General features: G+C 34.4%; 2 protein-coding genes and 1 pseudogene across 3 annotated transcripts; 1 reads left to right on the forward strand and 2 right to left on the reverse strand.

Annotated features, from left to right (window-relative positions):
• The first annotated feature begins 3,292 nt into the window (after positions 1 to 3,292).
• On the forward strand, positions 3,293 to 4,803 carry LOC143598723 (inositol-tetrakisphosphate 1-kinase 1 pseudogene; annotated as a pseudogene).
• A 4,047-nt stretch (positions 4,804 to 8,850) lies between these two features.
• Positions 8,851 to 10,759, reverse strand: LOC143598724 (uncharacterized). 2 transcript variants are annotated; one of them, XM_077076868.1, is made up of 4 exons: positions 10,516 to 10,759; positions 9,742 to 9,880; positions 9,117 to 9,196; positions 8,851 to 8,999 (listed from the first exon to the last, which is right to left on the reverse strand). In XM_077076868.1, exons 1-4 carry the CDS (start codon positions 10,750 to 10,752, stop codon positions 8,871 to 8,873), a joined length of 585 nt encoding a protein of 194 aa, XP_076932983.1. In that variant the 5' UTR covers positions 10,753 to 10,759; the 3' UTR covers positions 8,851 to 8,870. The 2 variants fall into 2 exon arrangements, with proteins under 2 accessions (XP_076932983.1, XP_076932982.1); XM_077076867.1 differs by having other exon boundaries at positions 9,111 to 9,196.
• A 4,024-nt stretch (positions 10,760 to 14,783) lies between these two features.
• On the reverse strand, positions 14,784 to 17,313 carry LOC143598721 (luminal-binding protein 5-like). Its single transcript, XM_077076866.1, has 8 exons — positions 17,274 to 17,313; positions 16,937 to 17,204; positions 16,634 to 16,848; positions 16,307 to 16,549; positions 15,747 to 16,226; positions 15,494 to 15,648; positions 15,339 to 15,421; positions 14,784 to 15,267 (listed from the first exon to the last, which is right to left on the reverse strand). Exons 1-8 carry the CDS (start codon positions 17,311 to 17,313, stop codon positions 14,793 to 14,795), a joined length of 1,959 nt encoding a protein of 652 aa, XP_076932981.1. The 3' UTR covers positions 14,784 to 14,792.
• Between the last annotated feature and the right edge of the window lie 10,628 nt (positions 17,314 to 27,941).

Here is a 27,941-nt window from a genome sequence, read left to right on the forward strand (position 1 = left end):
CGCGCCACTATTGTTATGATGCGTGCTATATCTTATTCATGCCAGTGCACCATTATTATCATAAGGATCACAACATGTCACCATCATGGAGAAAACCTCTCAAAACTAAAAGACAATAAAGACAAGGGCCGAAGAAAGGGGAAAAAAACCGCCTCATATCCTAACACACCTTATGAAGTCCAGCGCTCCACCTAAACGCTTGCACGCCTAGGAGCAACACTGACTTGGGGGGCTTGTAGGGGTATGGTACTAAACCCGGCTTACGACCTTAATTTATTATGTCTGGCTTATTTTATTATATGGACTAATACAATATTATTGGGCTGGAGGGGGTTTTGTGGAGGTAACCCTAACTGGGCTAAGCCCATTAGGGTACCATGATGGTGGCCATGAGGCTCCCTATATTAGGAGGTCTCCACCTCCTTATTAAAGGCGGTTCTCAATAAGAGCCACCACCATAACCATTTTTGTGTCTGTAAACAAGAGATCCTCGAGATTTCTTAGCAGTCACCTCCACACCCCCAAAAACCATTGCAGGTCTGAGCGGAGGGAGAGCGAGATTTGGTTACATCATCCCGTAGAAGACGATCCGAGATTTGGTTAGATCTCAAGCTACCGGAGAAGAAGATCGAGGTCGTGGTTCGTTCATCTCGAAGACCGGCGAACATCGTCATGGATCAGGTCAGATTCATTTCATGTTTCTTCAGTAACTATTTTGATATTGGAGTAAGTGCAGTTTTTCCCTGATGTTTGCTCTAAAAATAACGTTCATTCAGCCTTCAAACTTTTAACTCTTTGGTTCACCAATTTGTAACAATTTTTGTCCCCTAACGTTAAATATCATAACAATCTTGTTAAGTCCCACTCTCACGCGAAAGGTATTATCATCATTTCATTTCCCTAAATCATTTCTCCCCTTTTATTTTAATAACCATCTAATCCTAGCTCTTGTGGGTCTCGAACATTTATTTCATCGAACCATCTTAATTTAAAGCTCGATGTCTTCAAAAACACGAGGCAATATTCTCATGTGGATCCAATAGCTAGGTCGTTGTTTCCAATGTCGTGAAGAACTTCAAAGTAATTTATTCTTTTTTCGATCTAATTTTTTAGGTTGTAAAGGTCAATTTTTGTGGTAACGTCCTAAGACGTCTAATGAAATCCAAATGTTCTTGTTCAATTTTGACTTTATTGTTGGCTTCATTAGGAGCAATACGTTCGTGTAAATGTTGTTCAAATCTGACTTCATTGAAATATATATGCTGCTAATCATGCATGTATCTAAAGATTAATTTCTTCATGCAAAGTACTGTAAATTGTGATGCATGTATCTTTAGATGGTTGTGGGGCACCTTGTGAAGTAGATTGTGATGCACCTTGACTCTTAACTTCTAGAATGGTGGCCCTTGTTCTTGCATTTGCCACAAGTTGTAGATGTTTTTTTCTTGTCAACTTCCTCTTAACTGAAAATCCTTGATGACTTTTTGCTTATCTTGTTTGAGGAATAGCTAGTGTGGTTGGGCAAGTAAATGTATACATACCATTGATTGGATGATCAATTGTGTTTCATGTATACTTTTTTCCATGTATTCAACCAATACCTTATAAACCATTTCCATGTATACCTTATAAACCCTTCTTTTGGAATATCAACTTCAATACCATGTCCTAAATTACTGCAAGAGATCAAGTCAACCCCCACTTCCTGCATGAACATGTTTTGAGCTACATAGCGACCACACATTGGTCAGACCAAGGTCCACTCACCTAACATAATTGCAAATAAAAACGAGACTTAGGACCAATTTAACATAGGATATCACAGCCTAATACCAATATAATTAAGCATATATAGTGTATTAGTTGAGAGGATTCGTGTTTTATGACACTGAATGTTATTGTTGCAAAATGTGTCAAATCTATCAATCAGTGGTCCTGGTTCATTAGATTTTTACAATCAACTTGCGTACAATAAGACCATACACGCCCCTTCACGTAGGAAACAGGGCTTTAAAGCCCTTATTCATAAAGTCCCGTTATGGTTTTAAAGCCCCATACTGCTCCACTATATATATACACATATATATGTATTTATGTGCATGAAAGAGAGAGTAAAAAGCATCCCATGCCCCAGCCACACCTCTCCCATGCAGCTCCATCCTTTATCACCCTCTATTACCGCCCCTCAACGGTGTTCCACACCCAAGCCACCCCCTTGCAGCCCTTATACCACTCACAGTGTGGTCCAACTATTTGTTTAATCATGTATTCCAAAATAAACTCTAAGTTCTTGTTCGTTTCAAGAATTTGAAAGGAATTTTAAAGAATGAGATTTAAATCCCATGAATTGATATGTTCGTTTCATCAAATGAAAGAATGAGAATGAAAACTAAATCCTATCAAATCCCATATTTCATGGGATTTTAAAATCCCACCTATTTGAAAGGATTGTTATGGAAAATAAAAACCCCTCCAAAAAAATTAATAAAAAAATCATAACTCAAAATATACATCGAAAATGAAAAATGTAAAAAAACTAAAACGTTTCCGCATTTGCCCTCGTTCTTAAAAAAAATAAGTATAAAAACCGGGAGAATGAACCGAAACCGAAAGTTGACGAAAACGAAACACGAACCAAAACTGAACCGAATTGATGGAAACCGAAAAAATCGATCAAAATGAAACAAAAAAACTGAAACCGAACAGAAATGAAACTGAAAAAAACCGACCACAACGAAACAAAAGGCCGAAAACGAATCCGTAACCGACCAAAAACAAACAAAAGAATATTCCAATTCCAATACATATTAACCAACCAAACACATGATAGGGATTCTCAAACATTCCATTTCATTCCAATTCCAAATCCTTTTAAAAAAAGTCCGTGAAATGAACGCAGCCCTAAAGACGTGATTACATGATTAGTTGTTACAAACCTCACACAAGTTATTTAAAAAAAACAATAATTATTGATCAAGATTTATAAGATATGAAACAATAATTTTGGATCAAGATAAATTATAAAAAAAAAAATCAAACAAATACATATAAATCATCCTCCTCCTCTTAACCATAGTTAATTAACTTCACCCTGAGTTAACTCACCTCCTCAATCTCTTCCTATACTTATTATTATTACTTACCCAACCCAACCATAGTCTCTCGTTAACTCCAAGAATCTCCCCGGCGTTTCTACACCGACGATTAATAATAATAATAATAATATTAATCATAGCATCTTCTCTCTTTTCACAATAACCCTAACCTGTTATGAGTGTTCTGATTCATCTCGTCCAATTACAATGGCGGAACTAATGAACCCAAACCCAAAACGATTCACTATCGGCTACGCCTTATTACTCAAGAAACAACGCAGCTTCATCCAGGATTCACTCGTCCATTCAGCCAAACTACGCGGCATCGACCTCATCAAGATCCACACCGACAAACCCTTGCTCGATCAAGGCTCCTTCGATTGCGTCCTTCACAAGCTGTACGGTCAAGATTGGCGTAACCAGCTTCAAGAGTATCTTCTTCGAAACCCTAACGCCATTGTCATCGACTTCCCAGACGCAATTGAAAGGTTACACAACAGGATTTCGATGCTTGACGTTGTTTCGGAGATTCGTATGTTGAAAGGCGACCAAACGGCGTCGTTCGGGGTGCCCAAACAGGTTGTCGTTTACGACCCGGAGAAGCTGAAGTCGAAAGACCCCGGTTTCGGTTTGAAGTTTCCGGTGATTGCGAAACCATTAGTGGCGGACGGGAGCGAGAAGTCGCATAAGATGCTTTTGATTTTCGATCCCGAGGGGTTCGAGAATTTGAAAACGCCTACTGTGTTGCAGGAGTTTGTGAACCATGGTGGGGTGATTTTTAAAGTGTATGTGGTTGGGAAGTATGTGAAATGTGTGAAGCGGAAGTCGTTGCCGGATATCGATGATGAGAAGCTGGAGAGTTTACACGGGTCGCTGTCGTTTTCGCAGATTTCGAATCTGACGTCTCACGAACGGAACGATGACAAGTATTATAAAATGATGGATTCGGAAGAGGCTGCGATGCCGCCGGTGGATTTGATTACGAATATTGCGTGGGGGCTGCGGAAGGCGATGAAGCTGCATCTTTTTAACTTTGATGTGATTAGGGATACCCGGGTTGGGAATCGGTACCTTGTTATTGATATTAATTATTTCCCGGGGTATGCGAAGATGCCTGGTTATGAGTCTGTGCTGACGGATTTCTTTTGGGATGTTTTGAATAAGAAAGAGGCGCGATCGTTTAACTGCGAGACGGGAGTGATGAAGCTTGTGGGTGACAGCGGATGTGATGAGGATGATGAAGAAGAAGCTTGAAAGTTCTGAACTTGCGGATGGGAATCGGGTCAGTTCTGCTAAAATGCATGCTGAAACTTGTTTTTCTGGTTATGGGCATTTCATTTTATTTTAGATAGTTGTTACTTGTTAGTACAGGAGTTACGAATAGGGTGGTTTTCGGTTTCTTTCAAAGTTTGTAGGAATGTTAAGTTTCTTTACGGGCGGATTATATTTCTTAGTTTGGGGAAGTTTTAAAAGGTGTGCCTTTGACTGTTTTGACAGCTTTGATCAATGAGTTTTGCCTTTATTCTAATTATTATTGTTTGAAACTCTTGAGCATGTTACAAACACCGCTTAATGTTGCTTAGTGTTGGTACGCATTGACATGGTAGCTAACCAAACTGTGGTTACTTGCATTTATACCACTACTAATACGGGTTTGATCCAAGTGTACATGAGTTGATGGAGTAGAGTATCATTTTCTTTAATGATTTTAGGTGCTGGATAGTTCTCATATTGTATATTCAAACAGATGGTCATTATTTCTATTCCTTAGGTATTTTGTGGCATTTTGCCATGGGGAAAGTGGGAATATATTTGTGTGTTCTTAGCCCTTAGGCATGTGTCTGGGGTACTAATTTTCTATTCTCTCACATTATAAATTAAGGAAGTTATGAATCATGTGTGATATTTACAAAATATAAGGAGTCAAGATGGTGCTAGGGCCAGTTTGCAGATCTGGTGCCGTGTCACTTCCATGCTTTGAGGTTAGACCTGGTCATAGTTAAAGGTCTTAAAAATGTTCACACGCCTTTTCTATCGAGAAGATAACTTTTCTCATGTTGAATGTTGTTTTATAGTTTGTACACACAACACATAACATATTTTTCCTCGTATTCGTGTCTTTAGCTATACTTGTTCTTGCATAAGTTCTGCTGTAACATGCTTTCATGAATAGATTGTGTTGGAATGTCACTTGGTTTCTGCTGGTTGTCTGTCTGTCTATTTGAGAGAAAGTATTTACATAATTACATCAACAAATAGGTTGAATTGTTGAAATGTGTGCAGATTTCTTTTTTTGGTGTCGGCATAAGGGAGAGTTAGAAGGTATACCAAGTGTTTATTTTCCTTTTTTCTCACTTAAAATTTATTGTTTCTGTCATCAGATCATAGGGGTTAGGTACATGGGGTCTTTCAAAATTTTACTTCGCATATATGCAAACTAGGAACAAATATGGAAAACTGAACATAGTAAGTCTAATACACAATGATAGCTCTCTCTTTTAACAGTTGGAAACATTATGTTATATATATAGTTAAGTCTTTCTTTTCGTGTAGTTTCTTTAATCGACACAATTTATGCAATCAGCATTGCAATGGGGTTAAGCTTTTCAAATCTGACCATTGATTGAACAAATGAGCAATGGGCTTTAGTGTTTAAAAGAAATATTATCTGTAAGTAACTTTTTAGTATATTTTTAGTAACAAACGCGTCGCATACCTGATGCTTGTGCTTTGCGCACCGGCTTTTGGGATCAAAACAAAACTGAGCACTGCACGACCAAATTTCCATAGTCTTGTCATGTTTGTGCTTCTTTGTTATGAAGTTTTCCAAGAAACTTATGTTCCATTGTACACTGGGCTTGTTTCTCATCATGTGCTTCGCGCACTAGCTTTTGGATCAAAACAAAACTGAGCGCCGCATGCTTTTTAAAAGCAAGGAACCAACACACTGACCAAATTTCCATAGTCTTGTCATGTTTGTGTTTTTTTTTTTTTGTTTTCCAGGAAATTTATGTTCCATTGTTCACTGGGCTTATTTCCTGATATTTGTTTTGAAATACAATAGTTGGCAAGTCTTCATAGTGGCCTATGTTTTTATAGTGTCAGTATTCACATTTTATGGTCATCCTTATGTTCATTATGAGTTCCTTCTCCTTAGCAAACCTGGTTACTTTTTGTTGAGTTTTTGACCGAGCTATCAGAGAAGATATTTGACTATGTAGCCTCCTTAATGCTTCAAATTTTATCAGTTATATGCTGTGTGGATTTTGGTTATGCAAAATTAATTTGCCTTAGTAGAGCGTCTCCATTGCTCCTTTTTTAGCTCACGAGGAGTCGAGGCATTTTTTAGTGCATCCACAAGATGTTGGACGCGCACCCTTCTAGATGTAACATAAACATATGAATTTTTCAGACGGCTTTATATATGCCATCACGTTCAAATACACATTCATACCAAGTCCTATATGGGCGTATACCAACAATCCCCCTTGTATCAAATCAATAGAGGGTTTTGTGAATTTGTATAGCCTATTATGTGTCAACTATGATTACAAGACCATACTTTAATTATCTATTATGAAATATTCATTATAAAACTACTCTATTTTAGCTATATTTTCCTTTAAAAGCTTTAACTATTTAACCCAAGTTAAAATGGTTGCTTCTATAATCGAAAATACATCCACTCTGCACCATGAAAGATAAAACAATACTCTTATGTGGTAAGGTGTAACGCGTTTGTTTATGTAACATGCTTAGTAATTCAAGAATTAAAAAGTAATCAACTATAATTACACAAAACCACAATTCTACAACTTACACAAGATTTGAACCATAATATTATATTAAAAACCACAAAAAAGTATGTGTAAAATTGATCTTATTCTTTAGCAAATCATCTTTTACTTCGGTTTCTTAAGAAGTAAAGGGCTTCTTCATGCTTTATACTTCATCGAAACTTAAGAAACTTCCAATGAAATCCTAGCAACAACGCATATTCCCATACCACGTAAAGACATGTTCTTAGCGTTTCCTGCAATTGAGATCATTTGCATGAGCAATCTTGATACTAACAAATATCTACCTATACTGTAGCCTGCCTTTTGTGAAAATATATATATATATGACAGAATTACAGAAACTGTCCTTTATCTTTACCTCAAATTTCACTTGTTGTCCCTTATCTTCAAAATTGATCTTTTTTGTCCTTTACGTTTCAAAATCCAACAGCGTTTGTCCTTTTCGCCTAACCCAGTTAACTTTTCTTGTTAAGTCAGGTCATGTGCCTGGCACATGAGGGCAAAATGGTCCTTTTACCCATTTAATTAAAAAACATTTTAATATATGTATATATATAATTAAATTTTCTTTTATATCCAACTGAACAAAACAACAAATCAAGAAAATAATCTGCAGCTTTTTTCAAGAACAAGAATAAGAAATCCACACAAATATGATCGTAAAATCAAACAAAACTTAACAGATTTCAATTAATCACTTTCACAACGAAAAACACCAGCAATAAAACGAATCAAGAAATCGACAAACAAAACCCCACCGGTTCTAACTCAACTTCCGGCGGCGGAGTCACCGTGATGGTGAAGCTCCGGTAGCCGTCCCTCTGGACGATATGAAGTGACGGTGGCAGACGCAAGGGTTCCGCCTAGCACCAACGACCCAAGTGGTGGTTCTCGCTAGGAAGATAACGAGATCTAAACCAGGATCAATCGCGAAGGACCACCTAAACCGCCGCCGAGCACGAGATCTACAACCTGCAAATTCCGATTGGTGGCTGTCAATTGACACAACAAGAACCACACCATCCCTGTTGTCTTTCTTTCTTCGACTTCCTGCCGACTGTGACGGCTGCTGGCGCCGGAGGTTAATTCTGCCACGTGGACAGGTGGCGCTGCTGCTGCTTCCATGGATTGATGAAATATACGAGGTTAAAATCCCACACACACCTTCAGATCTACTTCAATTCCAAAGTGGCCGGAGAAGGCGGCGCCGGCGGTGGTGGCCGCCGGAAAGCTTGGTGGTGGCTATGGAGGAAGAAGAAGGGGGGAGAGAGATAAAGAATATAAATATATATTAATTGTTTTTATTGTTTTTCTTTATTTATTAAAACACTTTTTTAATTTAATAGGTAAATTGACCATTTTGCCCTCATGTGCCAGGCAAATGACATGACTTAACGAGAAAAATTAACTGGGTTAGGCGAAAAGGACAAACGCTGTTGGATTTTAAAACGTAAAGAACAAAAAAGATCAATTTTGAAGATGAGGGACCACGAGTGAAATATGGATGAAAGATAAAGGACAATTTCTGTAATTCTGTCTATATATATAGAGTTAGGTTAGAATAAAAACCCACTTGAGTTGTGAAAACTCTAAAAACCCATTCTCAACCACATATTTTTAATTAAACATTAAATCTTGTGGTTCACAATTAAAGTTAATAAAAAATGTAAAAGTTAATTTACACTTTCTCTCTCCTGAAAACAATATATAAAAATTAGTAAAAAATGTAAAAAAAAAATAGCAAACATTTTATTTTTTAGTTTTCGATGTTTTGTATTAAATGTTACAACATATATTACATGTAACCCAACAAAAAAAAACGATTTTACATAGGGTTTTCACAACTCAAATGGGTTTTTCATTCTATACTTTGCCTATATATATATTAGTTTTGGTAAATCCAATCATAACGAAAGAAATGCACGCTCATCCTACTTAAGACAAGAAGATTTACCTTCAAAGACAAGAGATGTATCTACTGATTCTTCTTTATCTTAGAAGTTTTGAAAGTCGGCTTACGATCTTGGCTGGAGGCTCGTGTTATGAAAAGAAGTGTTTCTACAAGCATGCCCACAACCAATCCAAGGATGCCTCCAGCAGCATGCTGAAAATCAATCAAGATGATTTTTTGTTAATTTATTTTTCATAATGACATTATGCATTTTTTGTACAACGGTGCTTGAGTATACAAAAAGTTGTGATGGTTAAGTAGTACCATTACTACATTATGTCCAAACAATGCTCTGAATGTATAATATCCAACCAAATAGCCTGTAAACATCGTTAGCACCACATGTAAACCTGATGAAGTTCAACATTAATGTTAGACGCACGGAGTATGTGAAAAGCTAATTTAACATAATTTTTATCCCCTTTTCGGTATTTGTTTGACAATACCATTAACATTAGAGGTGATAAAATACAAGCGGAGGAATATGTCATAACGGGTCGGTTCAAAATAGGTAGGGGTCAGCCTTCAAACAAATTTTAGCTCTCCTTTTTGAATTTTTTACAAAACTACCATGAACATTTTAATTACAGGAAATATATTACAAAAACAATATAATCTTTTAATAAAACGATTTAGGAGGTTATATGTATCTTGTATGCACTTTGGTCACTAACCCATTTTCATATTAGCTAAACAATATAATTATGTCCATTTGGATCATAACTATATCCCAATTCAACATGTTCCTCAAATGAGTCGAAATTGTCACCTATGAGTTCTAATTTCAAAGCTGGAAATCAAAGACCATAACATTGAAAACTAAAAGCCCCAAAATCATTACTTTCTATAAATGCAAATCAACTAAAGGGTGTCTTGTCTTTTAAACAGAACTCACCAAATCCTATTTGATCCTTGTATGAAGAAAACGGCTCACTTTTGTCCCTTACTGGCGTAATATCCTTCACCAACTCCTTATATGCTTTCCTTTCCGCTGCTTCCTCAAATTTCCTGAGTCTTGCTTTCAACTCCTCACTCTAGGAATGCATACAGATCAACAAGAACATAAATCATCAACAACTGTTTTTGATAATCAAGCTTTACGGGTGTTTGGACATGCATTTACAAAGAGATTATAGTGATCTAGAATCAAGATAGCTATACGACTTTACATCTTAGATATTTAATTCAATAACAGTTTCCTTTTAATAATCTACAACTACTGCTTCTTCAAATAGGATCATTATGACATGCATTTAGGTGTTTGGATATGCGATTATAAAGTGCTTGGTTTAAAAAAGCAGGCTTGACACCTAGCCCTCGTAAATTATATATCCAATCATCAATCATATATAATGCTTAATCATAGCTAAATTTTTGGTTGCTAAAAACCTATGATACATATAAAAGAATCTATTATAAGTTTATAATCATTGCTCTTTTACAATCTGCAACTACTGCATCTCCAAATATGATCATTTTGAGCAGCAAAAAACCGGAATTCGCCTAACACTATCCAATTACTGATACCCAACTCAAATCATGACTTTATAAACATACCCATTAATATTTTTTGCAGGTAAAGCAACTAATGTGCACATAAATTCTACTTACTTAATTTTCTAAAAGAAAAAAGAAAACAATTAATTAAAAGTAACTGAAAGCCAGTTACCTTCTCTCGAGGTTTGGGACTGTTAAGAACAAACTGCGATCCGGATAAAAGAGCAGAGAGATCGGGTCGGGTAGAGGGATCGGATGCGACCCAAGTGGAGCGAAGAGATCTGTAGGGCAGGGAAGAGTATTGTTGGTGAGATAAGGATGAAGCGATTTGACGGAAGTGTGGAGAGAGGTGGGTGTTGTTGGCCGATGTGCAAAGAAACGATTCCAGGGTTTCTGTTTTTGAGATCATCAGGCCACCGGTGGTGGTGGTGGTGGTGGTGGTGGTGGTGGCGGTTGGGTTTGAAGACAGACACCTCTTGCTTGTTCATGGTAACCTGATTAGGATTTGGTCCTGCCGGATTTTGTTTTTAACACCCTTTGCGCGGGTGTAACATGTTTCTTTGATTTAGTCCATTAATCAAAATTAGAAGTAAAAACGTTAAACCGTATACACCTGTTGCGGCGTGTTAACACACAAAAAATATACCGAATTGTAAACCTTAGGATAACTAAGTTGACTTAGGATCTATGCTTTGTGATCGGGCAATTAAACAGGAAAAAAATAAATTTAAAATCGTTGCAGCGTGTCAACTTGCAAAATTTAGACGAAACGTCACACTCAAAAATTGCAAAAATTACAATGGTACAATATGAATAAATATATGAGTTGTGTTTGGGACAATTGAACACGCAGATCCAAAATCCGCTATCCATCCAACCAGACACTATTGACATATTAAAGGTGTTAAAACCGTATAAGATAAAAACTGAAAAAAGAAAAAACTAATAAAACCAGAAACGAAAATCTTAAAGAAGGGATGGAACCATTTGTTAACTTAGATTTGTGAAAATCATGTAAAGAAATGTACAAACCTATATGCACCGTGTAAAACCATATATGCAAAGAATCTTTGCTAATTGTATATATATACAATTGTTGGTAAAAGTTTTAATAATTCACTCAATTTTTTTATTTAAATAAAGGTGGAATTTTTAATTTAAAACAAAATAAATCTATGTAAAGAAGTAACGAACAAATCAAACGGTCTATCAATTTCAGAAATAAATTTAGGAAGTTACTATTGAAGAAAAAAAGAAATACCTGGGTAGCAGAGGTGTTTGAAGAGCTGGTCGCTTCAAATGGTTGATTAGGTAGTACCGTAGCAGATGGGTCACGATTTGGAATCGAAGAAGGAGAAAGAGTGGCGCTATTAGGTTGCGGGTTGAAAGAGAAGGAACGTTATATTAGGCTGAGGGTTGTTTTGGTTATAGCTTAATTCAACTTCAATTTCAACCTGAATAAATAGAGAGAAATAAAGCCCAATATTAAGAGGTGGTGTTTAGTTTAACTCAACCAAATGATCTGAAATCAATCTGTCCAAATGAGACCTAACTTCTTAATGATCTCATTCACACCCAAACAAACAGCCCTTACAAGATAGTAAATTTATTATTAAATTAAAAAAATAATTTTTAGATTTTAAATTTTTAATAAGCAATCATGTTTTACACTTTTTGTTAGAAAAAATAAAAGTATTATAATAGATAAACCAACGTTCCAAAACAATACCCATTCCACTGTCACAGTGAAAAAAAGTAAACATTAACATTCAGGTTTATATAAAAAAAAGTTATTTACTCTATGTTGCATCAAATCTTTTTTTTTTTCTAGAACATCTACCTCACACGCTCCAAATCTATTTCGAAATGCAAACTTTTTTTGTCCACTTGATTGCATCTGTTTTACGACTATCTTGTCACATTGTTTGTTGCTAGCGTTTTAGTTGTGCATTAGATTGTGTGGCCCTTTGGGGCTTCTCCACCCTAAACCATTAGCTCATAAGAACTTCAGCCAACACCACTGCTCACCCCTGGATTAATATTTTTACCTTCCTAATAACCCACCTCTTTCCACACCTCTCAATCTGAAGGGTTTCTGTTTTTCATGGTAACCTCAGGTTGGGATTGGTGTGGAGAGAGGTGTAGTTGCGGTGGCGGTTACGTCTTGGTTGTTGTTCATGGTAACCTCATATTAGGATTGGTCATGCTAGATTTTGGAACAAGTGTTTTCTAATTGTGCAATTGTGCCGGGTGAGCAGAAAACCGAATTAACCGAACCAAAACTGAAATGCCCTAATTGGGGGTAACTTTAATTAAACAAGCATACAACCAATTAGGATAAGAAGTTATATCAATCTTTCCACAAGAATTTAAACAACGGATCTTTTTTTTATCGAAAGATAACCCATAGATTTGATCGCCTTCCTAGTTTTAACCACACTAACCAGGATGTTGGATTGTATAGACTTATTCCTTGCTTGTCACGTGCATCAAAGGGACGTGAGTATAATTCCATGAATCATTTTAACCTTCCGCCTATCTATATTGCTATAGTTGAGATTCATCTACTGGTCTCTAACCGAGAGGCCATAAATGAGAGGAATGAAAGGCGGAATTGAATGGACCATGACAAAGGAAAAGAAGATAATTGTTGTTACAAAAAAAATAAGACTAAAATACTATTATAATGAAAAAAAATCATCAGAACAAAACATTCCAAAACAATATTCAACCCATTATCACAAAAAATCATTAGAACAAAAGTAAAGTAAACAACAACCATCATTCTCATCACTTGCCACACTTGTTGCATAAAAGTATTTTTTTAGAACAACTACATCACACACTCTAAACTAAATCTACACCCTTTTGTCTATCACGAGACTTAAACCTCACCACTTGGTTGCAACGTATCTTTTACGACTATCTTGTGATTCTTCTCGCTGCTCGCATTCCTAATGGCCAAAACGCTAACCCTGCACTAATTTTCAAAGGGAAAATATATTTTGACTTTGTTTCATGGGCATTTGACAAACAAACAGTATCTGATTGGCCTTTTGTCAATCATTTACCTATGTTTTAAAGTTTAAACTACACCAAATTACTAATAGCAAGGTTTATTGAGCATCAGTTACATGTCCATCACAAGTGACTAATGCAAGTCAAGATCGCAAATACAATCAATCCTTCAAATACATCTTCAACTACACAAGAACATGAATGGTATACTGTTGAAGTCAAGATCTACATATACCTTTTCGCTCGAAATTGACATCTAATCTGCCAACTTACTCCTATACAGTAGAAACTCGATAAATTAATACTCGATTATTTAATAAACTCTCTAAGATAATATTTTTTGCCGGTCCCGACTCGGGGATAGGGTGCTAAATTAATAATTCGCTAAAATTATAAGATAATACATTTTTGATAATTTCTTTAAACCCCATATAAAATATAAATTAATAATTTCTTATATATAGCATATTACATGAATGATTTATGAAGGTTTCTTGAAAAATGACTCAATTGTCTTTTGTTTTTTGTTGAAATCAATTTCCCCTTGAATCTCGTCTCTAATTTTTCTTAGCATGGTAAGAACTTCTAGTGTTGTTTTCTTATAGCTCAACAAGAAATTGTTCAATGTGATTGCCGCTTTAATAGCTTCGTTTCGCGAAGGGGGCTCCATTTTAGAATTTTCATCATCTTCTTCGTCGATATCATCTTTATTAATTCCAATAACGCTTTCAATAATTTCTTCATCAGTCAACAACTGTGCAACTACATTTTCTTCTGGGTGAGTTAGAACATCTTCGACATCCATTGCATTGCGATAACCCAACTCTTTGATCAAATTCTGGAGTTCTTGAGTGCTTTCACCACCTTCATTTGGGTTCTCAAAAGTCATGTTATCTGTTGATCGAAGTTTACAATGACGAAAGCAGTTCGCAATTGTATTTGCACGAACATCCATAGTCCATGCTGAAATTGCAAGATTCATTGCATCTAATACATTGAACACAAGAAGCATAATAAGGTGAGAGATTGAAGGTTTCTTTCAAATTGAGCCGTTCATTTGATATACATGTATTGTATACAATAATTAAGTGGAAGCTTGAAAGGTGTTTGTAAACTAAGTATTCTACTATAAATTAATAAAATATTAATTAATAATTATTAATTTATCGATTAATTAATAACTCTTTTAATTAATAAATTTTGGTAGTCCCAAGTGTATTATTTTATAGAGTTTCTATTGTATATCAACTCAACCACTTCAAAAAAATCCAATCAACGGGGTAACTAAGTCGATAGATGCACTAAGATAAAACGACTACAGATTACCGATGAAAATGTAGTCAATTATAAATTTCAAAAATATTATCCACTCTTTATATCATAATATCCCAAAATCATACCGAACAAAATCAAAACAATCTATCTTCTTCTCTAAAGCTCATCATGATCATCTTCCGGTGCCCCACCCGACCTCTGATAAACAGCCGTCACGATCGGGTTACAAATCGCCTCCACTTCTTTCAACTTCTCATCATACTCCTCTTTCTCAGCTGACTGATTATCTTCAAGCCATTCAAGTGCTTCCTTTGTTGCGGTTTCAATTCTCTCCTTTTCATCCGACTCGAGCTTATCGGCTAACTTATCTTTATCATTAACTTGGTTTTTCATGTTGTAGACATAAGTTTCAAGCGTGTTACGCGCGTCAATCTTGTCTTTCACCTTTTTGTCCTCCTCTGCGAACTCTTCACCTTCCCGAATCATACGCTCAATGTCTTCTTGGCTCAATCGATCCTTCTCGTTGGTGATGGTGATCTTTTCGAATTTGCCAGCCACCTTGTCCTCTGCCTTGACGTTTAAGATACCGTTGGAGTCTACTTCGAATGTGACTTCTATTTGTGGGGTTCCCCTGGATTAACAAATTTAAGTTGTAGCCTATGAGGATTAAGATAAGGTTAACATGAAAGATAATTAACAAACCTTGGTGCCGGAGGGATTCCAGAGAGATCAAATCTTCCAAGAAGCCTGCAGTCCTTTGTCAGACTTCTCTCACCTTCATAAACCTGTTACAAAAAGAAAACTAAAAATAAGTAAATTAAATAGAAGAGTATAAAAGAAAAGGAAAGAAAGAGTACCTTGATGGAGACAACAGTTTGTTGATCCTGGTATGTGCTAAATACTTGAGATTTTTTGGTCGGGACAACGGTGTTTCTTGAGATCAATTTGGTCATCACCCCTCCAACGGTTTCAATGCCGAGTGTAAGCGGAGCCACATCCAAAACAATGACATCTATAACACATTATAAGTAGCATTAGCATTGCTAGCTTTCTCAACATATTAATCTTGCATCAAACCAACCATAAAACAAATTGACATAAATTGATTACCTTTAATGTCATCACTACCCTCTTTACTCAAAATGGCCCCTTGAACAGCTGCACCAAAAGCCACTGCCTCATCAGGGTTCACACCCTTGTTTGGTTCTTTGCCATCAAAGTAATCTTTAATAAGTTGTTGAACCTTTGGAATCCTTGTGCTCCCGCCAACAAGAACGATCTCATCGATATCACGTTTCTCCAAACCCGCGTCCGCCATCGCCTTCTTCACGAACCCCATCGTCTTTCTAAACAAGTCGTTGTTCAGCTCCTCGAACCGGGCTCGGGTCAATGGCTCAGAAAAGTCAACACCTTCGAATAGTGACTCGATCTCCACACGAACCTGGTGCTGGCTGCTCAACGCTCGCTTGGCGCGCTCGGCTTCCCGCCTTAGCTTTCCAAGAGCTTTGTTGTCCTTGCTAATATCTTTCCCATACTTCTTCTTAATCAGTTTGATGAAGTATTCCATGATCCTTTGGTCAAAGTCCTCACCTTCAAATTGGTCAACTCATGATGTAAGAAACTATTTAATCATAGAAAGTTGGTAACACAATCCTAGGTTAATTACTTACCTCCAAGATGGGTGTCTCCATTTGTGGCAAGAACCTCAAAAACACCATCATCAAGTGTCAAGATGCTGACATCAAATGTTCCACCACCAAGGTCAAATACAAGAATGTTCTTCTCAACACCTTTCTTATTCAGACCGTATGCGATAGCCGCAGCCGTGGGTTCGTTAATGACTCTCACAACATTCAAACCAGCAATCAAACCGGCATCCTTGGTAGCCTGCCTTTGGGCATCATTGAAGTATGCTGCAAATAGAATCAAAAACGAAACCATTAATAAACATTAAGTGTTCATTAATTAATAATACAAAAATTTAGTAATATGCTTACCAGGAACCGTGACAACAGCATCCTTAATCTTCTTTCCAAGGAATGCTTCAGCCGTCTCCTTCATTTTAGTAAGAATCATGGCGCTAATCTCTTCGGGACTGAAAACCTTGGTCTCCCCATCCTTAACTTTAACTTGAACATAAGGCTTCCCATCTTTATTCACAATATCATACGGAACCAGCTTCATATCTCTTTGAACTTCTTTATCTTCAAACCTATCAAACAAAACATAACATAAAACACTCAACAATATAAAACATCATAATATCATTATCCAGACACAACAATATTATAAGTTCATACTTTCTCCCAATAAGTCTCTTAACATCAAAGATGGTCCTCTCGGCATTCACAGCCGCCTGATTCTTGGCCGCCTCACCGATCAACCTCTCCGAGTCTGTGAACGCCACCCATGATGGAGTGATACGGTTTCCTTGATCGTTTGCTATGATTTCCACGTGGCCGTTTTTATAAACGCCAACACAAGAATACGTGGTCCCGAGATCAATCCCGATAACAGTCCCTAACTTGTTATCATCTTCTTTCGCAATCGATGTTGCAAATAAGCAACCTGTCATCAACAAAATAAATAAACAATTGTAACAAACCAAATTATCAAATCGATATGTGAAAAACTTACCGATTAATATGAATGCTAGCACAATGCCGGAGCGAGCCATAACAATTAATAATCCTGTTGTTTAATTTGTCTGTGTGATTAAGTAAGGGGTTTTGAGTTTGAACTTGGATTCGTGCATGAAAAGGCTTATCTACACGCGCGTTCGGTTTGTTCGGTAGTGTCATTGATGATGACGTGGACCAATGAAACATTAGGAATGAGTTGTGGTGTGGGGGAGGGATGTCGTGTTTTGTCCTACGTGGCAGTAAGTCAATGGTTTGGTTTCTTCATGTGTTGGTTAATTGGATTATTCATTCCCCGAACTTTTGGGAAAAGTGACTTAAAGTTTCAATATTAAAAGTATACGGAGTATTATTTTGTTTTATGAGGTCTAAAGTTTTATGAAACCTCCAACATAAGTTTGAAAATCTAGGTCTAAAGATAGAAACATAATCACTATCAAAATATATATTAATAGTATGAAAGAATATATATATATAAGTTTCGTATTTATGCTTCATATACAAGATTAAAGTTATAATTTAATTTGTAATTTTTGGATCCGATTTATTAGTTAATAATTTTTATTTTCATTTTGGTTTAGTTAAGTCGGTTAATTTAACTATTTGCTCGCCCCCTAACACCGTTGTCTTCGTCGATCTGTTGCCACCCCACTGACCTCGCTCGTGTGAGTGTCAAGGGTGTTCAAGTGTTCAACGAAAAGAATTTAAAATTATTCGAATTAAACCTGCCTGATTTGGGTTGCAATTACAGGCACGATAATCATTAGTCTCTTCCTCAATATATAGTGTCAAAACGCATAACGGTATCTAAAATGAAGTTCAATTGTAAATAGTTATAAATTAAACAAGCATTAAAGAAAACGAATAATGATGTATCAAATGTCATAGACATTAGGGTTTAGATACTCTCATATGATGTTACAAAAAACTAATTGATCCTAAACCACACGAAAATGTATCTACTCTAGGTGATTATAATTATAATTATAGGAAATCTATATCAGATTTTATGTTCAAAATTCACAGAAATCGCAATAAAATCAATTCTTTCCAAAATTGCAAATGAAACATTCTTAGAACTTAAATAAAATGATGAAGCGTTGTTTAGAGATTGAAGTTCATGTCAAGTTCAAACTATCGACTTGATATCACGCAACTCATATGCAACCCACTTAATTATGAAAAACTAAATCTTAACGTGAACGCACTTAATTACCTCATGTAACCTATTTATCTCAAGGGTACAAATAGATGGGCATAAACAAGTTACTAGTCATAAAAAAAAAATTCATAGTTTTAACTTTAAAAGAATAATTTTGAGCATGGCTATTTATTAACAACAAACTTAAATCGTTTTCGTTAATTAAACGAGTTTTGAATCGATTTCAGTTAATCGGGTAAGAAGATTAATATTGAAAATGGAGAACACTACAATCAAATGTTGGATTTGCGAAGAAGATGGTAGACCGGATTCAGGATTTTTTAGAAAATGGTTCAATTAATCAAGATAATAGTATGAAATGTTGTTCACTTATCACAAGTAATTTTCTATTTAGCACAATATATCTTCCCCTGATTTATTAGCATTTAACTTGTTTAAACTTTAAAGGACCATGCTTCAGAAATTCAAAAATTGGGTTTTGGGCCTTCTAATACCCATAATACTTATGATATATGGTTGGGCCAAAGGGTATAAAAGAAGCCTAGATAGAGGTGCATAAATCGGGTTTTTCAAATACCCGGGTTCTGGTATGACCGAGTATTGAAAAATCGGGTATTGCCAATACCCGGGTTGGGTATTCTCTCAAAAAACCATACCCTATGCATCGAGTTCGGTTCGGGTATCGAACCGGGTATTCTAAAACCAGGTATTTGAATGCCCTATTTTCGGGCATTGAAAAACCCTATTTTTGGGTTTTTTTCGAATATAGATTGGATTTTTTTTAAAGGTTATAATTTTTAGGGGTATTTTCGGGTATTTTTTAGGTATTTTTCGGGTAATTTCGGGCATAGATCGGGTATTTAAAAAACCCGGTTTCGGATATTGGAAAAACCTAGTTCCAGGTATGGAACCGGTTCCGGTTTTCGGGTGTTACCGGGTATAAATCAGGTCCGGTTCCGGGTACGGGTTTTGGTACTGAAATGCATACCCTATCCGTACCCTACGGGTAGGGTCGGGTACGGGTTCGTTAAAAACCCGGGTATAAAAAAACCGGTTCCGGGTATTTTTCGGGTCCGGTTCCGGTTTTTTTTTTTTTTTTTTTCACCTCTAAGCCTTGATGTATGAAATTGGAAGCCTAATTCAGTTTCAACATAGGCCCAGACACATTTAAACTAGCTCATAATCATAATTTTTGGACCCCTCACCGACCGCGTGAACTCCCCCTCAGGCTCGGGCCTCCCTCATGAAGTATGTTTTGTTCATAAGGTAGTGAGAAGCAAAAGAGATCCATGAAATAGAAATTGGCCAATAGGAGGAAGAAAACAAATGAACCAAAGGAGGTTCGAGACTGAAAATTCAGAATTTGAGATTTTCGCGACTCCACAACGAATGATTCTCTAACATTATTGAATAACTAGAATTTGGTTCGATGCACCATCTTAGGTGAAGGTGAAGTGATCCCATGGAGACCAAAACGATCAAACTGGCTCTTAAAATGACTCATAATTCTAATAAAGTGACTCTTATAAGCTGAAAATCATGTCATCAACATTAGGTAGAGGTGTAAAAAAACATGTTTGGGCCTACTAACCCGGTTTATAACTCACCCAAAAAAACACCATCTTGGCTCAAACCGGTTTGGACCTGTCCCAACCCACCATTTCATAATTTCGTTACCTGAAACTTGTTTTTGGCCCGACCCAATTTAAAAAACATACCAAAAAACCGGTTTTTTTTATCCCAAACCATTCACATGTTGATGTCATACATGAAGAACTGTTTTATCTTTATGAGTATAGCATAAGCCATAAAGAACTATAGAAACCTTGAAATATTTGTGTGGGATCTATTAGAAAGGATTACACGAAAGTATGGGTGAAGCTTCCTTTAAGCCCTGGATCTACCCCTCCCCGATCACAAAAAAAAATAGAAAATAAAAACCTTTTTCTCACTACTCAGTACCGGTTTTCGTTTGAAATTTTTTATACGTAGTATGAATTTAATCATTTTCGTTCAAAATTTCAAGCCTCTTGCGTTTTCGTCTAAGCTTCGCCACTGAACATGTTATTTTGTTATCGACTTTCATAAAGTTGTGACATTCATTTTAAAAGAAGTTAACTAGATAATATATTATCAACTCATAATGAAGTTGTGGATAAGAAAAATGGATAGTATAGTTGTGTAGTGAAGTCGTCGGTAAATTACTCCATATCCTACTTTCTCATAAAAGTCCGAATTATGGAGGGGTAATATATCTTATCGTCTAAAACTAACAAACCAAAAGAAGTCAGCATTGCCTTCTTCGTTGAATATACAAAGAATTTGCATGCTTGACCATTGACTTCATAATTTTTTTCTCAAATACCTTTATGTGCAATAATTGAGCCATTTATTTTCTTCAAACAAAAGATAGTTATTGCAAAGTTTTACTTGGGTGAAATGATTTTAACGAGTTTCTTATCGTGCTTACATACACTTTTCAATTTATGTTGATAATATATAATAAGCCTTCTCACTGCATTTCGGTCCAAACCTGGACAATGTGATATAATAAAAAAAATAGCTGTTAAAAAAAACTAATAAACTTACCTATATAACAATTTAATCTAATTAAATTTAAGCATAACTAATTAACTTTCATGAAAACATGTGCGAAATCATACTTTTCATATATATTGTAACAATATTGGTTTTTACATGTTTGGTTGTTTGATTATGACTTTGGGAAGTTTCAACTTCTTTTCATTAAATGTCTTAATCATCACTATCTTTGTTTTGAAAACATGACATCCTAATTATATTTAATGAATATATTTTATTAATAATCATATACTAAAAAGTAAAGACTAGACTAACTAATCAAGAAATTGGAATCAAAATACTTTTATCATAGAAATCGGGTGCTTTTATTAAATAGGGTGTTCGGCTTTCATACGTCTCATTAACCACATTTTAGGGTCAACTTTTGTGACATCAATAGGCTTCCCAAGTCTAATCATTGAAATCATATCATTTGTTTCTTTATCGAGTCACTAATTTACAAAAAAAAAAATGTAATTTGACGAACTCGATTTCAGTCTCTAAACCCTTTTTTGCCTAGTAGTTTATGTGGTTTTCATTTTTCTCATTTGAGTCCCTAAGACCAACACTCTTACCAACTACCATTAATCTTTTGTGACATGACCAAAAATTGCAAGGAATACAAACCACACATAGTAGTAGACATTTTTGGGACTTAAACCGAGATTTTCATCAAACCACCAAGTCATAAACTGAAATTAACTCTATTATAAATAGCAAATAAAGAAATACGAGTAAATATACTACACCATCTTGGCAGCCTAAGTACACTTAAGACGACACCAAATAGCCAAAACATAACAATAAAACCAATTTCAAGCTGGTAATCTGAATATACATATAGGGTTTGCATAAAATACAAATTAAATTAACGTCCTAACTGTGAGAATCAAGTAGTGTAATTACATAACTACACTACTTGATTCTCACAGTTAGCATGTTAATTTAATTTATACATTAACTTTTCCATATATATATAATCAAATATTTAATTTCTTTTATTTTATTTGTGTATAGCAATGCAAGGTTAATAAGTAAAGTAGTGAATATGCTTTTTCATTCGTGTTGTTTTAATTATTATACATAATTTTGTTTCAATTTTGTCACCAAAATTTTGCTTTTAGTTTCATTTTGTTCGTTGACGCTTGCTCACAGTGGCGGATCCAGGAATTTTTTTTAGGTGGTTCCCTCTTAATTTATAAGGTGGTTCCTACGCGTCTTCTATATATCCGTACACTATTATTTCGAAACTCGGGTGGTTCCGGGGAACCACCCGTTTGTATGCTGGATCCGCCAATGCTTGCTCACCACGTAAATTGCCGAGTTGAAAACTGACTTGACATTGTCTCGAATTTCGTTTCAAGAAATTCCAAATTTCTTAATATTGAATAAATGTATTAGTGCCGTACTAAATGACTTCTTCTCCAAGTATGATAAGCAAGCATGGTCTTTCTTGGGATTATATCAAACACCTAAACAAAGTTTAACTAAACTAAAATATATAAGACATAGGTCACTTTTTATTTAAAAAAATAAAATAATAACATAAACACTGACGATACTCTCATTAGTAATGAGAAATAAAGTAGTACAATACCATTTACAAAACGAATAAATTGAATATAAAATATAATTTTTCTCTCCATATTCAAAATTAATATGCTCCGATGTTTTTAGCGGATTCTTTAACGGGTCTTCATTAAGTATCATTATCTTGTTTCTTCATCACATTTGGTCTTCGACTAAACACCTTGACTATCATAAAAACAAACGAAATATTGACGGTTGTGCCTGAGGATTCATGTTCAACCCGAGTCCCTTAAAACAAATTTCGCGCCTTTATTTAGACAACGCGTCTGTCTCCTAGGGTACAACAGCCGGAGCAGTATGTACAGCTAGGGAAGGCTACGCGCCCGAGGCTACACCGGATTCTTTAGTATGATAGAACTTGATAATATGAACATGAAGTTTAGAGAATTCTCCTCATACTAAGGTTTGTTTTAGATGATCATCATTTTTGTTCCAAAACTTCTCTTCTTCACCTTAGGCAAATTTATACAAGAAACATGGATGAGTGAAAGCTCTTATTTAATTTAAGACATAAACTCTAATAAATCTCATTAAGTGACATAAATAAAACTCTACCCAAAAGTTTATTTTTAATTCACCACATTAAGAGTTTCATTAATATTTCACTAAATAAAATATCCATTCATTTAACAAAAATTTCCAACAAAATATATTAGAACATAAAATGAATTTGAATTTGAAGAAAAAATAAAACCAAAGAGAAGATTCTAGAGATTAAAAACATATCTCTTGCAAGAGATGATTTTTGCAAAAATGGTAAGAATACATCATTTAACCGACATATAAAAAGCCTACACCCTCTTAATGGTTAAATTTGAAATGGACTTGATGGATCTAGTAACTTTGGATACTCTAGAACAAGTGGACATTGGACAAGATAAAGCATAATGTTCACAGACACTAGGGCTTAAAGTAGGTAAAGTAGTCGCCCATGGTCGATGGATCGACCGTGTAATTGACTGTCAGAGCCAAGCATAATAATATAATTAGATTAATTGAACGTGTTAATGATATGTTGTTGTTTTGAGGCGAGTATTGTGTGGGTAGATTTTAGATTTTTAGTGTTGTGGAACAATGCAATTCACACTAGTTATTTAGTTGAAGCCTTGAAGGTCCTTCACTCAACAGCAATGCACCAACTAACCAATGCGGTGGCGAACACGCTTTGTTGTATTTATATTATGTTATTATTTTGAGAAAAGAGTATTATGTTGGTAGGTTTTCTCATTTTAGCGTTGTGGAACAAAGTAGTTCATGTCCTATGACGTTTCTGTGTAATTTATAGAGGGTGTAACCATATAGAGGTCAATGTGGTGTATGTTAATTAATTTGTAATTCTTATAACATAATGTAATCACTATGCATGTTCATAAAGAAAGTCGTTGGATAAGCTTTATGGAGATTGCCAATAGTTTTCTTCTCTGATGGGGCATATATGTCAAAATGTGACTTTTAATAAACGATTTTATTCAGGGTTGTTTATGGTTAAAATGGTACACAGTTAAGCCATGAGTTATTTCACTTTTTCTTTTATACTCATTGATGGTAGTTAAAGCGATAGTGTGCCCCTATTGCCTTTTCTTTTAATATTGAGTAGTGATGCATTGTAGAAAAAAAAAAAAGTTATACACTAAGTCACTCTTCTAAAGCATGATTCGATTTTACACTGCGACACGTTGTTCAATCCCTCTAAAGGTTCAAATGGACAAGTTTTTTTCTCGTGGGGTTTTCTACGACACGCCCAAAACTTTTTATTTGTCATCTAAATATCATTTAGGTTTAGATATAAAGTTAAACCATTTGCGATGCCAATAGATGGAATAATAGATAACTTTTCAACTACATATATAGTTACCGGTTTCAATGGAATTGTAATGCTTGCAATAACTCTTACTTCACTCTTATTTCTCTTCTATTTTTATCATGATTCTAATCCTACAATTTGCGGCATTTTCTTACAAGTGGCATAATATGGTGACTTCACACAAGGATTTTTGTTTTAGAAGAGCAGGGGTGTACGGGTGGTGGTCTTTGCTACAAGTGTAGGAGTTAAAATTTAATTAATTATCATAAATTATGAAACTTTGTATTTGTAAGAAGTAATATCTATATATAACTTTAAAGAACATGATTACTATGATGAGTAAAGGGTAAAAAAACACTTCCTTTTTTCTATAGTTTTAAAATATGTGGTTAAAGTATATAATTAAATTAAATAAATACATAATAAAGTTGATTGCACGTGTTGCATATCAGGCAAAACAAACTAGTATATTCGAGTTGAAGTTGGATCATGGATTCATGGGATGGTTGTTGTTACTCCTAGATGTTGTTGTCTTGTTGAGCTGCCCATATTGACCCGCCCGAGATGATGACGTTGGATACTTTCTTGGTCCTTATACGGCTTCCTTTTAAAAAAAATCTTTTGGGGAAAACTGGAAAAGTAAAACATTTTTCAAGTATGACTCTCACACCAACCCCAAATTCATATACGAATTGTACCAATTCGCGTCTCTTTATATTACTCGTATAAGTCTTGCTAAGCCGATAAGTCTTAGCATATGCGAATGATATAAAGAGACAACCATATTGACGGTATTGTGCAGTCAATCAAATCGTATATGCATATACGAGTGATATACAATGAGTAGTATAAACACATATGACTCGTGTATGTAATAACTTTTTAAGAATTATTTGTTCTAATAAAACTAAACAGCCCAAGAAAAATTCTAATCTTTCATCAACATATAAATAGATTCAAAATCAAATCTAATATAATCAACAACAAAGAAAACAAAATGATATCTCATCAATCACTTAAAAACATTTCAGCTTTTTTTTATGACTTGGTTGTCAGAATATCAATATCGATTAAATCAACATAAAGTTTATCGTTATTCACTTACAGACGGATAAAGAGTGTCAATTCTATCGATAGAGTATCATTTCTTCTTCTTTTCTTTTTTTTGCAGGGAAATGTTTAAAAAAATCAAACATAATTAGGAACTTATGATAACAAACGAAATAAAAAATAAAATACCTTTCAAAAAAAACAAACGAAATAAAAAATAAAAACTTGATTAATGTTTTACGAAGTGACCCAAAAACAATTATTACGCCAAAGTCTACTCACAATCTTTGCACTCTCTTTTAATTGTATTATATATTTTTTACACCACAAAATGATAAAAATGAAAGTGAGTAACATTGACACGCTTCTCCTGTTACTTGAATGTGAAAGCGACAAAAGGGAGAACCAAAAGAGGGCAGCAATTTATTATATCCCTAGGAATAAGAATTCACGTTTTAAACAGCCCAAGGTTGTCGATAATTACTAGGGCCAGTCCACACGAACACGATTGCCAGCATTATAAAACAAAACGTGTTTTTTTTCAGTCATATATATAAAGCACGCATATATACCTTTTGTAGCACTATTATATTTTTAAAACCTTCACATGTTACACAATATTTCTCCATATCTTTTCTAACCATCATCATACATTGTGTATTCACAACAATCATGTAACATGTTAAATAAGTTTAGTTACAACTAATAAAATTTATACATAATACCAGGTTGACGTAAGTTGCGAAACAATCTAGACACAACAACAAATAACTAGAATAATTATAACTACTTTATAGTTTTAAACTAAAGTAATTACATTACGAAAAGTGAAGTATAGTTGTAGATTATAACATACTTTTAAGATAAAAAATAATATTTATAAATTAAATTGGATTTTAATAATCAAACTATTATCCATCAACTAATAATAATTTAACTAATATCAATTATAACTTACACTTAAAAAAAATCTTATATAAAAGAAATTTGGTTTACCTTAACTTTCATTGTGCACTTTTAAAATAATTCGTTACACTCTACTTGAAATTAAACCAGTTATTCTGTTGTTCAAATGAGATTGACTTTGACAATGAAAATAAAAGTTAAAAGTGTCATTGTCATATAAGGTGTGGATAAAATTGAAAAACCCAAATCTAAATAATTGAGCCCAATAAAAATCAATAATTTAGTTTTATGTTTCGTAAAAACTAACATTCTATTCAATTTCTCAATTTTACATGTAAATGAAACGGAGAAAACCAATCCAAATATATATATTACTTTTTCAAATTCAAAATTTTTTTAAGGTTTTAATAAATACAATAATTTAAGTCAAAATATATAATAATCAATTAACTAATTAACAAAAAAGAGTTAAATTCAAATAAAATTCTTTATTTGAGGCAATTTTTTTTTTCAACCCAAAGATTTAATAAAGTATAAAATAGAAAATCGTTAAAAACAAAAAATGAACCACACCCAAAACAGTAATTAGAAGAAGAGAAAATCACTGTTTGCGTCTATATGGTTTTAGGGCAGAGGCATATTGAGTCATTGAAAAAAAATTTGAACTGGTTGAGCTCCTATAGTTTCATAAACGAACAACTTGAGCCCCTATCACTAACTGAAATTGTGAAATTACTAGTTTACCATTTTTATGATCTGTATGAGTCCTTGTGGTTAAGTGACTGCTTAGTTTTAATCCCTTTATAAAAATTTTCTCCAAATTAAAGAATTAACCAGCAAACTATAACCAATCAAGCCATAAACAACCAACCAAATTATAATCAACTAAAAATAAATAAAACAAACTTTTTTTAACAAAAATAAAAATAAAAAAACCGAACTTTTTCTTTTAACAAAAATAAATGAACCGAACTAATTTTTTTAACAAAAATAAACGAACCGAATTAATTTTTTTTAAACAAAAATAAACGAACCAAACTTTTTTTAACTAAAAATTACAACCGAACTATTGTTTTTAACAAAAGTATACTAACCGAACTACTTTTTAATAAAATTAAACGAAGCGAGCCACTTTTTTTAACAAAAATAAATGAACCGAACTACATTTTTTAACAAAAATAAACGAACCGAGCTACTTTTTACTAAACTAAACGAACGTAACCACTTCTAAAATAAGTAATCGAATCGAACTCCACCTTAGCGCAAGCTACGCCGATATTTTTGTTACAAAATAAGTTCAGTTAGCTTATTTTTGTTTTAAAAAAGTTTGGTTCATTTATTTTAGTTAAAAAAAGTAGTTTGATTCTTTTTTTTTTTGGTTAAAAATAAGTTTGGTTCATTTTATTTAAAGTAGTTTGATACTTCTGTTTTTGTTAAAGCGAATTGTTCAATTTGTTTAGTTTAGTAAAAAAAAAGTAGTTTGTTTTGTTTATTTTGAAAAAAGGTATTTCGGTATTTTATTTTTGTTATAAAAAGTTGTTCGATTTGTTTATTTTTGTTAAAAAATAAGTTTG

This window comes from Bidens hawaiensis, unplaced genomic scaffold, assembly GCF_021521415.1.
Source record: "Bidens hawaiensis isolate Kalapana, Puna unplaced genomic scaffold, B.hawaiensis_p1.1 tig00050764_1, whole genome shotgun sequence".
Taxonomy (NCBI): Eukaryota; Viridiplantae; Streptophyta; class Magnoliopsida; order Asterales; family Asteraceae; genus Bidens; species Bidens hawaiensis.

Excerpts from the sequence above, each read along its gene's own strand:
- LOC143598724 (XM_077076867.1), bottom strand. The coding sequence starts at position 10,752 with ATGATCTCAAAAACAGAAACCCTGGAATCGTTTCTTTGCACATCGGCC. Across the intron at positions 9,197-9,741 it reads CAAGGATCAAATAGGATTTG|GTTTACATGTGGTGCTAACG; the intron begins GTGAGTTCTGTT and ends GAACTTCATCAG. Across the intron at positions 9,000-9,110 it reads TTGGACATAATGTAGTAATG|CATGCTGCTGGAGGCATCCT; the intron begins GTACTACTTAAC and ends ATTGATTTTCAG.
- LOC143598721 (XM_077076866.1), bottom strand. The coding sequence starts at position 17,313 with ATGGCTCGCTCCGGCATTGTGCTAGCATTCATATTAATCG. Across the intron at positions 16,227-16,306 it reads TGGAGACACCCATCTTGGAG|GTGAGGACTTTGACCAAAGG; the intron begins GTAAGTAATTAA and ends ACCAATTTGAAG. Across the intron at positions 15,268-15,338 it reads GGAATCCCTCCGGCACCAAG|GGGAACCCCACAAATAGAAG; the intron begins GTTTGTTAATTA and ends TTGTTAATCCAG.